This window comes from Nilaparvata lugens, chromosome 2, assembly GCF_014356525.2.
Source record: "Nilaparvata lugens isolate BPH chromosome 2, ASM1435652v1, whole genome shotgun sequence".
Taxonomy (NCBI): domain Eukaryota; kingdom Metazoa; phylum Arthropoda; class Insecta; order Hemiptera; family Delphacidae; genus Nilaparvata; species Nilaparvata lugens.
In genome coordinates, this window is record NC_052505.1 from 98,621,787 (window position 1) to 98,638,189 (window position 16,403).

Below are 16,403 nucleotides of genomic sequence, written 5' to 3' on the forward strand. Positions count from 1 at the left end.
TTTTATTTCTTCCTATATATTTATAATTGGTTCGATTCAGAGTTTTGTGACAAAGATGGGTTGTCTGCTGTGGACATTGATGGCGCCAGTATTTTCGAATTGTGGGAAACATCGTCTAACCATCTCCAGAATTTCTACGGTCAAATTGGTGACTATTCCCCATTTTTTGTTTTTGAACACAGGAAACGTGTGAAATGTTTGAATTTTCTCACATTTGATTTACTAGAGCCCAACGTCGTTTTCTGTCTGTTTGTACGACAAGAACTTTAGAGAGAACAAACTGTTCAATCAGCTGTTTACTGATGTTGTTCACTGATGATATGATCATCTTCACTGCATCAAAATGAAACATAAACACAAATTCAAGGAAGACAAAAAGAAAGAGAGACAGAGTGAGAGAGAGAGAGAAAGAGTGAGTGAGAAAGCCTGTGAAGGAGAAAAGGAAGAAGAAGAAGAAGAAGAAGAAGAAGAAGAAGAAGAAGAAGAAGAAGAAGAAGAAGAAGATTGATTGATTGATTGAGTACTTTATTTATGTAGATTACAATATATACTGGCTCATACACTTATATACAATAGCTTAAAATACAGCAAAATTATAGATGAATTTACATAATATAGACTAAGAAAATAATTATTGAACTGTATATGATATGAAAAAGTAATTTGTAATATAATAACTATAGATATTTTATTGTTATGCATCTACATAAATTGGCGGAGCTTTGGACATATCAATGTCCATTCTTCGGAAAGAATATTAAAAATATCCTCCCCACTAACTCTCTAACAAAAGAAGAGAAGGATATTTTTCTATCTCTTCCTATATATTTATAAATGGTTCGATTCAGAGTTTTGTGACAAAGATGGGTTGTCTGCTGTGGACATTGACGGCGCCAGTATTTTCGAATTTATTATTTATTTATTTATTTATTAGATAGAGCGAACAATACAATAGTCGGAAAAGAAAAAACAGGCTATTGCCCAAAACTTCTTCAATTTCCTGATTTTGTCACAAATCGTCCAAATGTAATGTAGGTTATGTTCAATTCAATTTCAACACCAAATCTTCAATCTGAAACTATGAATTGTGGGAAACAGCGTTAGCGAAGTTCTCACATTTGACTTACTAGAGCCCAACGTCGTTTTCTGTCTGTTTGTACGACAAGAACTTTAGAGAGAACAAACAGTTCAATCAGCTGTTTACTGATGTTGTTCACTGATGATATGATCATCTTCACTGCATCAAAATGAAACTTAAACACAAACTCAAGGAAGACAGAAAGAAAGAGAGACAGAGTGAGAGAGAGAGAGAAAGAGTGAGTGAGAAAGCCTGTGAAGGAGAAAAGAAGAAGAAGAAGAAGAAGAAGAAGAAGAAGAAGAAGAAGAAGAAGAAGAAGAAGAAGAAGAAGAAGAAGAAGAAGAAGAAGAAGAAGAAGGATAGAATGACAGAAGAAGAAGAAGAAGAAGAAGAAGAGAGAGAAGAGAAGGATATTTTTCTATCCCTGCCTATATATTAATGTCGGGTAAGGTAGAGATACATTTCAGTAAACATAAAAATTATTGTGAGAATCCCATCACTAGAAATTGTATTAGTTCGTACTAGGGAACTCGAGTGTATCACTTAGCGATATTGGATAGAATCGATTTCTAGTAAGATTCAGTTCAAACAGTCATCATCCCACATAGATATCATCAATGATTTTTGTCACTGGCACATACTATTTTTTGGACATTTTATTAATTTATCAAAATTTGGGACTGGAATAGATTTGGGTCAAGCCTGTTTTTCCTTCCTAATCTATATATATAAAAGCGAAATGGCACTCACTCACTGACTGACGACTGCTGACTGACTCACTCACTCACTCACTCCTCACTCACTCGCATAAAACGAAAAATCTACCGGACCAAAACGTTCAAATTTGGTAGGTATGTTCAGTTGCCCTTTAGAGGGCGCACTAAGAAATCTTTTGGCAATATTTTAACTCTAAGGGTTGTTTTTAAGGATTTAAAGTTCGTATTTTAGCATGTATTATTCTTCTTCTCCCAATCTCTTAATTATAATTGAAATTTCCATATCATATGTTACTATAGAACTATAATCTAGATAGAGTACCTCTTCGAAACAGTTGTTAACTGGCAACTAAATTATAATTTTGTCAGGTTGGCATTAGTTGAGTTGACTTTGTTAGGTTGCACCAAGTTGAAGATTTAAATGCATTTATCGCGGAAAGATTGATTGGGCACTGCTACTTCCAATCCTGGGATTATTATATTACTAGCCGTCAGGCTCGCTTCGCTCGCAATCCGTTTAGCCAGACGTTTAGGACCCCCGACTGGATTGTTCTAACATATGATAAAAATGCTCAAATGAAAAATGCAGGCGAGCGAAGCGAGCCTGCTGATCTCATTCTTGGACGATCCAGTCGAGGGGTCAAGGGGGCGGAGCCCCCTGGCTAGACTGATATGGCGAGCGAAGCGAGCCTGACGGCTAGTCATATTTATATGATTTGTGATTCTGTCCACGAATAAATGAATAAACGAATAAATGAATACTGACACTCCGTGCCAATGAGACAATTTACACACGCACAAACCTGAGAGCTTGTGTGGGGAAGGACTAACAGGCACAGCCCAAAACTGTTTCTTCCCCGAAGTTTTATTTATATACTACAAATATTCCAAAAAGTAGTTTATGTTCCATACACTCGAATTCAGGCGAAATTTTCAGTCCAATCATTGGAAAACAGAAAAGTTTCAATTCAGATTGTTTACAAACCAAACTGAATAAAAAATAACACTCACTCATCACTCAAAACTGTAAAAAAAAGATCAACTTTGAAAATTATGATATACTCCTATTTAGAATGATATACCATGTCATGTCAACAAATCAGATTATTTTGATGAAGTCGATTAAAATTTCTAGATAATATTTCTCGTAAGATAAGCTGATTGATTACAGCTAACAGGTCTCTCTCCCACACAGGCACACGCATCTTCTGTTATCGACAGACGACGGAATCATCATCTGTTTTTCCAAGGATGAATAATTATTATTATCCTTTTGATGTCCTTCAGCAAGTTCTCCCAGGGATGAGACCTGGTGCAATCGAATTTTTATATCATAAACCTACTATGCTCCAAATTTCGTGAACATCGTTAGAGCAGTTTTCGAGATCCGTTGGACATAAATAAACATATAACGACATAACCATATAAATACAGAGATTGCTCGCTTAATATAATAGAATTCTTACTTTTACACAATAAGGATCCGAACTTTGAAGTTATTTCCACACTGTGAGCAGGGGATGACGTCACCTTCCATTGCAATACTAATTATATATTACAATATATAGGTCTATCAATATAATAATTGACCGAGCGAAGTGAGGTCTAAGATTCAAGTCGACGGTTTGGCATTTCTCTTAATGTTCACATGTTGCGAATTTACGGCGAAACGCGGTAATAGATTTTCATGAAATTTGACAGGTATGTTCCTTTTTGATTGCGCGTCGACCTATATACAAGGTTTTTGGAAACTTTGCATTTCAAGGATAATATAAAAGGAGAAAGGAGCCTCCTTCATCTTCTATATATATAAAAGCGAAATAGCACTCACTCACTGACTGACTCACTCACTCACTCACTCACTCACTCACTCACTCACTCACTCGCAGTACTAAAAATTACCGGACCAAAAATGTTCAAATTTGGTAGGTATGTTCAGTTGGCCCTTTAGAGGCGCACTAAGAAATCTTTTGGCAATATTTTAACTCTAAGGGTGTTTTTAAGGGTTTAAGTTCGTCTTTAGCATGTATATTCTTATTCTCCCAATCTCTTAATTATAATTGAAATTTCCATATCATATGTACTATAGAACTATAATCTAAATAGAGTACCTCTTCGAAACAGTTGTTAACTGGCAACTAAATTAATAATTTTGTCAGGTGGCATTAAGTTGAGTTGACTTTGTTGGGTTGGCACCAAGGTGAAGATTTAAATGCATTTATCGCGGAAAAATTGATTGGGCACTGCTACTTCAATCCTGGTAATATTATATTACTAGCCGTCAGGCTCGCTTCGCTCGCCATATCCGTTTAGCCAGACGTTTAGTCTGGACCCCCGACTAGATTGTCCTAACATATGATAAAAATGCTGAAATGAAAAATGCAGGCGAGCGAAGCGAGTAGCTGATCCATTCTTGGACGATCCAGTCGGGGGTCCAGGGGGCGGAGCCCCCTGGCTAGACGGATATGGCGAGCGAAGCGAGCCTGACGGCTAGTACGCCAATATAAGAGTAAAACTCAGACAATAGAATTATTCATCATAAATCAGCTGACAAGTGATTACACAGATGTGTAGAAAAGCCAGTCTATTGCTGTATTTCCATAAGGTCTATAGTTTCAATCAGGTACTTGTGGATGAGAATACTGCGTGAGGTCTACTGTTCACAGAACTACTAGTATTATTGAATCCACTCTCTAAGGGCCGGTTTCCGAACTCGGAATTCAGTTCTTCTTCTAAAAGTTCTTCTAGACTTTAGCTAACAGCTGGAGTCAGAAAATTGACTTTCCTAAACGGGGCGTAGTCGAAGTCCACGTACAAATTAAACATTGAATAGCTAGATCATTAAACACAAAACAAAATAAATAGAAAATAGTGTAATGCTTCCGCTATTTCGAAATATTTAGGAGTGTTCCATTTCGTCGAGGAACAACCTTTCCAATTATAGAAATGAGAAAATGAAGACTATCATTATAAGTGAACAACTACAAGACTTAACCAATTTTGGAATTGTAACCTTATCTGAATTTGATTGATTGATGGATTGAGTACTTTATTTATGTAGATTACAATATATACTTATACACTTATATACAATAACTTACAATACAGCAAAATTATAGATGAATTTACATAATATAGACTAAGAAAAATAATATGAACTGTATATGATATGAAAAAGCAATTTGTAATATAATAACTATAGATAATAATCATATTGTTATGCATCTACATAAATTGGCGGAGCTTTGGACATATCAATGTCCATTCTTCGGAAAGAATATTAAAAATATCCTCCCCACTAACTCTCTACCAACTTTTGGGAGAGGAATAGCACAAGGTTACCTTATTTTTTCTCTCCCTATCATTTTGATGATGTATGAATCGATGAAGAATCATAAAAACTACGACTACGCCAATTTTCTGACTCCAGCTGTTTAAAGTCTAGAACTTAGCTGAATCCCGAGCTCGGAAACCGGCCCTAAGAAAACTTCTTCAATTGATTATTGTCATACATGACATCAAGACCCATTCAATTTTATTGAAATATTATTTTGTGAATTGGAAATCTGGTCGCGGATAATTATTAAATGTAATTGATAAAGCGAGAAGATCTCCAATGTTCAAAGATGAAATGTGTGTTTTATCACGTTTCGTGAAGGCAATATTATGGTTTTTAGCTCCATGGTATACAAACAAGAGTGAGTCGACTTTTGGTCTGTGAATCAAGGCTGCATGTTTTTTCACTTAAATAGATTTTGAAATTTTCTTTCAAGGACCGTATTCTTCAAACCGTTTGTGAAGTATAGTTGTTGAGTTAAAGCATTGCTTACCTGAAGGATTCTGTTTTGAGAATTCAATTATAGGCTGTCACAATTCGGGCAGTTTAAACCTGCATAATTGTGTTTTCAGGATTTGAATCTTGTAGGCCCACACGACAGCTGATTTTTCATCAAGTTACATTGAGATATTAATTGCATGCAATTAATAATCCACTCCACAGCTGATTTATAATCAATAATTCTATAGTCTGATTTCTAAGGTAATATTGGCATTCGAAGGAGACTCCTTTTCCTTTTATATTATCCTTAAACTACAAAACCTCAAAAAACCTTCTATATACGTCGACGCAAAATTCAAAAAGGAACATACTACCTGTCAAATTTCATGAAAATCTATTGCTGTGTTTAACAATATAAACATATTATACACATATAAACATAAAGAGGAATGCAAAACCGTCGACTTGAATCTTAAACCTCACTTCGCTCGGTCAATAATTTTACACCCCCCAAATCCCCCGTCGTGTGTGTCCCACAAGTCAAATTCCACGTACATCCTTGTTATTGGCCCCCCCTTAACAGCCTCCCAAGAATTAACAATGTGGCCCTTGGATAAAAAAGGTTGGAGACCCCTGTTGTAGGGAAAGCTGGTGCTTTGATTCAATCAGCTGGCAGAACTTTCTTTTAATATATTATTTATTTAAAGTCGGGAGTGGTTTAACCGGACCTTTTGAGGATCAGGCCAAGGGACAAATTTTCAAAGGTAAAGTAAGATAATGGTTCATTGTACATTTTTTTCTTTTTCAGACCCATAATTCTAAATAATAAGTTGTTCTTATTTTCAAAAACTTGAACGACCACAGATCAGCAAGCGAGTAGCCCTTTAATTATTATAATCAGAAACCTTGATTGTTGGTTATAGTTGTAATCTTTCCTTTATCTCAATTATACTTTCCGTTTCGCACCGTCTCATACTTGAATATTCATATTAAATAAATATTTTTTTATGTTTATTGAAAACCGGAACCACCATTTTTTTCTTTTTTCTCACAATCACATATTTCGTGAAGACATTTAGCTGTTGTTGATATTCATAGTTGTTGAAGGCGTCTCTTCTTGATGAGACTACATTATTCACTAAAAAATCACCACATCTTATAAGAGTTGTAATCTTGTAAGAGAGAATAACAAATATACCGTTGTTGTAAGGGAAATAGTTGTAACTCACCAAAAACCAAGCTGAGAGCATATCCGAAGGGCGCCTGACACCAAACCAACCCCGTCGTATAGATAGCCTCAGCTGATCCGTTGATATAACCTCCTCCCACCCAGGTCGCTGTAAAACAAGAACAAAACAATATCATTCCAGTGAAAATTTCCTATTTTACTGATAATAATGTGAAATATTTTCTGTATGTTTGGTTTTGAAGCATCTAAATATGAAAATCTACTTTGAGAAAATAATTAAGGACTGAAAATCTTTCGAATAAGAAATTCCACAATATCAATTCCTATTCAACAAATTTCATCGGAAATTAATGTTTTTTTTTTTTTTGAAAATTTAACCTTCCGGGACGCGCGCCGTTGTTAAAAGTACAACAGTCAGAAAGTTTTTCGTTTTAATTGAGATATTCACATCTGTGAGGTTGGTAACCTTTAAGTATTCCTCCGCGACATCTAGCTCCGCCCATAGACAAAATATTTCATAACTATCAATCACTGGTCATACCCTATTCAGTGTTGAAGAGACCAGTGTCAGAAATGTTGTACTTTTTACATCGCGCGCGTCCTACCTTAGTGTAAAGTTTGAAGTCTAGTGGTCCATTTTTCGAAAGTGAGTGTGATTTTACCGTTAGTTTCAGATGAGTTATTATTAATTTTGTTAATTATAAACAGTTTTGACAATTTTCGTGATGTTAGATGTTCTAAGAACAAGTGAAAAAGACCGACTCCTCAATGAAAGTAGTTCAGAAGATGAGCAAAACATTGACTTTTCAGATGACAGTGAGGAAGTGATAGAATACAATGAATTTTCGGATGATAGTGAAGTAGAAGGTGGCAATGAAAGTGAATGAAAAACCAGTAATTTCGTTGATGAAAATTCTCCCGAACATGATGATATTGAGTTTTTTCTTGGGAAGGATGGTGAAACAATCTGGTGTACGTCTGAAGTAGCAACAACCAGCAAGACTTAGAATAAAAATATAATAAAAAATCTCCCTGGTACAAAGAAGGTGACTAAGGATGCAAAAGATGAAGATGAAGCATTTTTATCAGTGTTATCAGCCTTGATAATATGATTAATGAGATTTTATATTGCACTAACCAGTATATTGTATCTTTAGCACCTCAATTCAAAAGAGAGCGAGATTGTTTACAATCGAATAGAACTGAAGTGGCCTGAACAAACAAAAATTGAGAAATATAAAAGAGCTTCAAACATTGAATGAAAGGTATGTTTCTGTACGGAGTTTTTACTATGTGTATTAAAAGTTTTCTAACATAACCATAATTTTTTTTTTAGTTCCCTCTAATAATTATTAAAAATCTAAAACATACTAACATTCAAATATAGTCTTGTAATGAAAATAATGTTAAAAGTTGCTCATATATATTGATATAGTAGCTATTTTAATGGAGGAACCAAGTGTTGTAAGAAGTACAACGCGCGCGTCCTCGTGTTACAAAAATAGGCGCGCGTCCCGGAAGGTTTTAGTCAATTTTCATCATCATAATAATTGGCACTACAGCCCATGTAGAGCCTAGCCTTCACAACCACATCCCTCCATCTCTCTCGACATTCTGCTGTTCTTCTCCATCTTCTTACACCCAGTCTTCGCAAATCCTCCTCCACATCGTCAACCCACCGCTTTCTTGGTCTTCCTTGTAGTCTTCATCCTCCGGGTTTGCCTTCCAGCACTATTCTTGGCACCCTCCCTTCCGGCATTCTGTGCACATGACTAGCCCATCTCAGCCTCATACTTTTCACAACAGATAAAATACTGGTCCCCTCGAACAATCTTCCTAGTTTCTCGTTTGTTCTTATCCTCTATATTTAATTTTCCTTGATTGCTCCAAAAAATTCTTCATAAAATCTTTCTCTCCTATCTCTGTAGCAGACCTTCTTCTCTTCTAGTTAATGTCCAACCTTCGGCCCCATATGTCACTATTTGTCTTAAAACTGTTGTGAACATTTATATTTTGTCTTCTTTTGACACATTCTTGGATTTGAGGATATTCTGCAGGGCGAAATAGGAGCTCCAAAAATTCTTCAAATTCTTTCCTATCTCTGTAGCAGACCTTCTTATATTCTAGTTAATGTCCAAAATCAATCATATTTCACTATTTGTCTTAAAGCTTTTTTAACACATTTTTGGACCTGCGGATATTCTAAAGGGCGAAATAGACCCCTATTTCAGGACATTATCCTATCAGCCACATTATTTTCTTCTGTTATTAGGGTGCCTGAATACTTGAATGATTTCAAACTTACTGGTGTCCAAGTTACTTATTTCAAGTTTACAAGAACAGGAGCTTTAATTCACTATACTGAGGTACCGTTTTTCAAGTTTTCAAGTTAAATATGTTTGACTATTGGATGCAATTTGAATGTCGAATTTGAATAGCATCAGGAAATATGCCTTGGTGTAGGGCGTTTATGCTCAAAATTCCACTGCCAACTCAATCCGATAGTCCTGGTAGTTCTTTTCGTGAAGCTTTCTGACGCTGGTAGTCTCTCACACTGTGCCGTTCTCACATTCTCACCCAGCCAAAACATTAATAATAGACAGTATTCGACAGAGTTCTGCATGAGCTGACAAAAAATCGGCGAGAAATTTGAAAAATTTTATATTTTTTTATGCTATCTTCTCTCTATGGTACAATTCAACCTACAAATTGGACAATGAGATATAAACATTTGTCAGCCAATGTAATAGAAGTTGTGATAGAAGTTTCTTGTTTGGTTTTGTTTGGAAGTAAATAGTTAGTCAGATAAATTCAAAATTCCAATTAATACAGTAATGTTTTTGAACTTGAATTTGTGTGTAAATCACAAATACAAACTCTACATAACCCTTGGACTGTTCATTTAAAATTAAGGTTAAAGCAGTTTTGGGCGGCGGATGCCTGTTGTTTACACCTGCATTGTATCCTATTGTCCATGAATGAATGAGTAAATAAATGTTCAAAAACAACTGAATAGAATGGCATTATGCAATCAATACAAGTTCAAAAAGTGAGAAGAAAATTCAAGATTACTTAATTCAAGATTATGAGAGAGGAATAATGAGTGCTGGGATTCGACTGCTCAATAAAGTACCAGCTACCATAAGAGAACATACAGGACGCAAATTTAGAGTATTAATGAAGGAGCAGCTTTTGAACATTTGTGCATACTCAATTGATGAATTTGAAGCACATTACGAGATGAGTTAGGTTGCTCAGTATTATTATGTATATATTTTATGTATTTTTGCTATAAAAATGGACTTGATTTGAATAAATTATCGGCATATCCAAATACCCCTTCAGTGGGTGATAAATTGGTCGAATGGTCATAATAATAATAATTAGATTTCTCAATTCATTATTGAATACTCTCGAGGTTATTAAAAATTGACTTCCAATTTTTGAAATCGCCCATCCAACTCAAATGTTGTAAAAACAACAACATTTGAATTGAAGTAGACCTGACCAATGCAAACTCTACTGAACCAATCAATCGCTGATTTGAAAGCTTGTTAGCTTGTTACATAACGCCACAAACAATGGATGACACAGAAGGCCTCTCGTATCTATCTCATTTTTTATCCCTGTGGCGTGACCCAGTTACATACCGTACTCTGAATAGAATTTCCACCCCTACAGATTTGAATAAAAATAGCAATTATTACTGAAATAGGTATTGAAACATCCCTCAGAAAAGGATGGGGATAGAAATCATCACTTGTGTTGTGTAATGTCTGTCTGGAATGTTGTGTAATATGTATAATATTGTTTGTATTGATTTGTGAATGCATGTAACCACAGATTACGGATTCAGACATAGCTATGTGGAGATGGAGGATTTGAGAGTCAGCCATGAAAGAGAAAGTATATAACCAGCTGATAGTTGCAGTGATAGTAGTTTTAATTTTTCTGCTCAAAATTTTCAAGTTTATTTCAATATTATTGAAACATTCTGATTGCTTAGTGTTATTTCCGGCTCTTATCAACCCTTCGAAATTCAAAATTCATAAGTCATATCTCGAATACGTATTCTCTGAGTGTTAATCTTTGGTGAAAACAGAAATTTTAATCTTAACCTCACTTTCGACTATTTATGTGCCAAAATCAAGGAATTGAAGAAGTTTTGGGCAATTACCTGTTTCTCTTTCCAAATATCGTGTTTGTGACTGTTCTAATGAATAAATAAATAACGAGGTCCACGTTATAATGGCAGTGTAGGAAGATAGGGGAAAAGGGTTGCCAGATCTCAGCCTTGCCACCCAAACAGCTGATACTGGTATCTCTAATCAATTTAACTATCCATTATTGTTGAAAATAGTTAATCATATTTAATTTGTCAAGAAAATATATTTTTTAGAGATGTAACAATGAATTATCATGATTGAGATTAAATATTTCGTCAATTAGTTGGATTTCTACATTGTTGATAACCGATGTAGCAACATCGCAATGCGTGAAAGAGATAGCGCCATCTGCTTTGTTGAACGATAGACAAGGATAGCAACACCATTGCAAATCACACACTGCCATTATAACGTGGACCTCACTATGTTATTGAATTGCGTATTGTTGTGATTTGTGTTGTATCTTGTTTCTTGGATCGAGCCATATCAAATTGTAGAGTTATGGATTGTACCCTATAGAAATTAAATACTAACTAGCATTAAGTAACTCTCTTAATACAGAGCTATCTACTTGTATTAAATTTGAGTTAATAATAATGGAAAGAAATTGGAAGTTCCATTTGTTCAAATGCTAATTGATGAATGATTATTATTAAACGAAAATCCCAATTAAATGCTGTAAATCACCCCAAAGTCATATTTGCAGTAAGAATCGTTTAATAATAGTTATTCATTGAGCATTTGTATGGCTTTTATTGCTGGGTTCCTGAGTTGACTGGGAATGAAACCATAATATATTATTTCAAGAAGTGTCATGAATCTTCATATCTTAATGCATAATTTTAGTGATGTGTGTTTTGTTGCTGAAATTTTATTTATCTTTAAGTCTCACTTGCATTGAGCTACTTTGTAACTTCATATCTTCATAAATATCTTAATGCATAATTTTAGTGATGTGTGTTTTGTTCCTGAAATTTTATTTATCTTGTGAAATTTAAGTCTCACTTACATTGAGTTACTTTATTTGTTGATTATATTGTCTTCGATTGTTTTGAATCTAAGTTTACTGAGTTTTATCGAGTCGATAGTCAATTTAAAAGTATCTTAACTTAATGGCTTAACACATGTATCATGTTGTGACTTGTGATAAATCACGTTTATCGTGAGTTTTGTGCCTGTTATGATCACCTACATAAAGTTCATTCAAGTTTGGTAAAGTTGGACCAAGTTAGTTCAAATTAACCTCTGTTTTGTAAAGTTTAATTGAATCCAAGTCAAATCATTCACGTGTCTGTTGCTGACTGGCTTCATTGCTTGAACTTCACAACTTTCAAAAGTCTCTCTCAGCAAAAACTTGAGTATTTTCACACATTTTGTGTAGTTCCCTACTGAAAATTACATAGTATTAACATAGAGAAACAATAGCTTGAGTAGATATCCCATGGTATAGGGCGTTCATGTCGTAGTTTTTACTGTTATCTCAAGCCGATTACTATCGATTATTGTAGATTTTTACTGTTTTGGCCGGGTGAGAGTACATGAACGGCACAATATGAGAGATTTCCAGTGTCACGCACCTTTTTGGGAAAGAAATACGTGGACTATAGGCTTGAGATAACAGTAAAAGTTGCGACATAAACGCCCTATACCATGGGATATCTACTCAAGCTATTGTTTCTCTATGGTATTATTCATCCACACTGAATAATAGAAGATAATGATCCATTCTGAACAAAAATATTGGAAATTGTTACACAAATTTATCAAATTGCTGGCAACCAGTTTCAGTTGTTAACCCCGTTAACTGGTGAACTGTTACATTTTTTCAAGTATTTTATTTCAATTTGTTTGTACAATGTTTGTTGGTGGTCAAATAAATTATTATTATTATTATTTTTTTTTATGGAAACTAGCAGGTAACACGTGCTCCGCAAGGGTCTAGTGAAAAACTTGACAAACTAAAAACCAGATTTTCTGGAATCTTGGAGAATTTGAAATAGGCCTATAATCACCATCCTTGGTGATTTAAGGATCTTTATGGAAAATTTTTAGTTAATCAGTTGAGTAGTTCAGATATTATGATGATGCGTCATTCGTGAATTTCCTATCCCCTACGTGTGTATAAGCCAATTCTTTCCATAATTATATCTAAAGGTGCTTACAGACTTTCGCTCTGCTCCGCAACCGAACGTCACTCCAGCAGAGCGATTGATGATCGACCGGGGAGCAAGAGTGGATCGACGCGAGAAGAGCTAACATCTTCCGTAACGTTCATGATGGGTGCGACTGCAGAGCGGGGGCGGAGCGACTGCGATGCGATGGAGGAACGAGAGCGGTACGAGGGCGGAGCGTGTTCGGTGCGGGTTGGAGGCACGTATATGTGTACGCAGCTATAGACTAGCAAGTAACCCCGCGCTCCGCAAGTGTCTAATTGAAAACTTGACAAACTAAAACTTGACTTACTGGAATCTTGTAGAATTTGAAATAGGCCTATAACCATCCTCGCAGTAAATGAAGAATCTCTATGCTACATTTCAAGTTGATCAGTCTAGTAGTTGAGACGTTTTGTTGCGTTATTCAGGTTTTTCCAATCACGTACGTGTATAAAGCCGATTCTTCCCTTCATTTTATTATAGAAGATGATCTAAATATAAGATAGGATTATAAAAAACGGGTCAAGATTAGGGTCAATGGTGTTACCTGCCAATCAACCCATACTTCAAGACCTAAAGCGTTGTTCAGTAGGAGAGCATTTGAAGACATTGAAAATGAGACTGGGTGAGGCTTATCAACAAGCTGCCAAGAATTCCTTGCAAGCAGCAGATAAACGGCTCATAACCGCTAATAAAGGCAGGAAACCAAGAGAATTTAAAGCTGACGATACAGTTTATTTGCACAATTCCGCAGTAAAGCCTGGAGAATCGAGTAAATTCCATCTCCCTTGGGTGGGACCATTGTGAGTAAGAAGATGTCCCCAGTGAACTATTTATATGGTGATCTTGCCCGATGGTCGCCAGATCAACTTTCACGTGAACCGCTTGAAACCTTGCCTTAAACCCAAGGATGAGGAGAGACTGAGTTCCAGTGACGTTGCTGAAGAAGTTATTGATGAACAGGAGGGGGAAGACAACCTGGAGCAGGAAGTGCCAGGGTCGGAGAAGGATGACCCATCTCAAGCTGCGTACAGATATACGCGCCTCCAGCCCGCTCCGCCCTCGTTCCGCCATCGCTCCGCCCTCGTTCCGCCATCGCTCCGCCCTCGTTCCGCCATCGCTCCGCCTTCGCTCCTCCCCCGCTCCGCCCCGCTCTTCATTCGCACCAATCACGAACATTATGGGAGATGTTAGCTCTTCTCGCGTTCCACTCTTACTCCCCGGTCCATCATCAATCGCTCTGCTCGAGTGACGTTCGGTTGCGGAGCAGTGCGAAAGTCTGTACGCACCTTTATGTGCCCGGGAGTAGGGATCAAACCATCACAAGAACCTCGCCATATAATTTGAGACGAAGGAACAATTTAGTTCTTTTTTAAACGGTGGGGGAGTGTGAAGGGAATCCCTTTCATGGCTTCCATGTCATAAGCATTTGTTGCCTTGGCAACTCTTCAGACTAAAAGTTTGTTATCTTGTTTTACGATCAAGCTGCGATTACACCGGAGTTAATAACACGAGTTATTAACTTGACTGAATCGTCAACAATTTCTCTTGAAAAAAGTTAATAACTCATGTTTCTAACAGAAAATTCCTTGTTATTAACAAAATCTTGTTATCAATATAATTGACTTCCATATGATTTCATTTAACGAGACTATTCATTTGATATAAGAGCCGGAATAAAAAGCAAAAAATTGTCTTCAAATTTGAATTGAAACTTGTGTTTGATCATTGAAATAATGATCTTTATCATCTGATCTAATGTAAATAAATTATAATGCGTTTACACCAGAGTTTAAAACAAAAGTTTTCAACATAAGTTGATAACATTTTCTTATCGCTGCTAGTTTTGTAATCAACAAAAGTTAATAACTTTGTCTGCAGCTGTAGCTACTAGGGAACAGCTGTAGTTGTAGGGTAGGGATGCTGGGCGAGGGGAATGCGGGGAAGATGGTAACCTGTTATTAACAAAAGTTACCGACTCTCGATGGATAACATAAATCTTGTAAATAACAAATTATTTTCTGTTGAAAACACGAGTTATCAACTTTTTTGAAGAGAATTTTTTGTCGATTCAGTCAAGTTGACAACTTTTTATTAATAACTCATGTTATCAACTCCGGTGTAAACGCAACTTAACATGATGTTATTAACTTTTGTAATAATTAACATCAGTTGATAACAAAAATGTTAAAAACTTGTGTTATTAACTCCGGTGTAAACGCAGCTTTAGTCATTGATGTTCAAGTTTTGTTAAAATAAAGTTCAATTAAACAGTATAATTTTTTGTTTTATTTTTTAGCATTGTGAGTTCTTCACATTAATGAATGACGTACCTGTCATAGTGAATATGCCGACAAACAGGCCAATGGACCTTCCAGCCAGCATAACCTCCTCCTCGGAATTGTTGCCCGACTCCTTTTTGCGAGCAGCCCCATATTCCCACTCCTAGAATGAGCAGGTAGAATATCACCACTGATACCACACCCCAAAGGTTGATCATCTCTGAAACACAAACAAGAAAATATTGTCATTGGACGATTTTCGGACAAGCTTCATTAGTACAGTCACCATATTATACATTGGTGCATGCAATTTATATTGTAGTTCTGATTTTTTAATATAATATTTGGGTACTTAAGAGAAGTCCAGAACCAATTTCTTCATGCAAAATTTCCTTGTGCTAGATACAGAGTGGCCCAAAAACCTCGTATTTTCGGCTCATTTTCCAGTTTTCAGTTATTTCTACAAAATAAACATTATGTCACAGAAATACCTGTGAGTTACTATGGACTCTTTTCTGCGCTGGGATCATCATCTCAATGAATTATGCGGGAGACTGAGGAAGACCATCTACAGATTCAGGATTCTGAGGACACTGGTCGACAAGGGATGTCTAAGAGTTATCTACTTCTCTCTAGCACAGTCCCTCATGCTGTATGGGATTGTGGGATGGGGAGGTGCAAGCTTCTTGCACATCGAACCGCTCCTCAGGGTACAGAAGCTGATCATGAGGGTCATCAACCAGAAGCCTCCACGCTATCAATCAGACCAGCTGTTCAATGAGTTTGACGTGATGGATCCAAGACAGCTTTACTCCAAGGAGATACTATGCCGATTACAAAAGAACCCAACAACATTCCAAACCAGAAACCACAACCACAACACCAGATACAGGAATCTTCTCATCACCAGTGTTGCAAGGAAGGCTCTATACCAGAGAAATTTCAATCATTTAGCACCAAAATTATATAATCTACTCCCTGCAAACTTTAAACAGATAAATCCTAGGAAGTTCAAAACAATAGTACACAATTGGTTGATGA

General features: G+C 36.2%; 1 protein-coding gene across 1 annotated transcript in view; it reads right to left on the reverse strand.

The window, feature by feature from the left end:
* LOC120348820 (high-affinity choline transporter 1-like) overlaps positions 1-15,580 on the reverse strand; it is a gene marked incomplete in the record, with an annotated part of 64,693 nt that extends 49,113 nt beyond the window's left edge. Inside the window, 3 exon segments of the mRNA XM_039422242.1 lie at positions 6,802-6,909; positions 15,414-15,510; positions 15,512-15,580. Of these exon segments, the coding sequence (XP_039278176.1) occupies positions 6,802-6,909; positions 15,414-15,510; positions 15,512-15,580 (274 nt within the window).
* Positions 15,581-16,403: the final 823 nt, after the last annotated feature.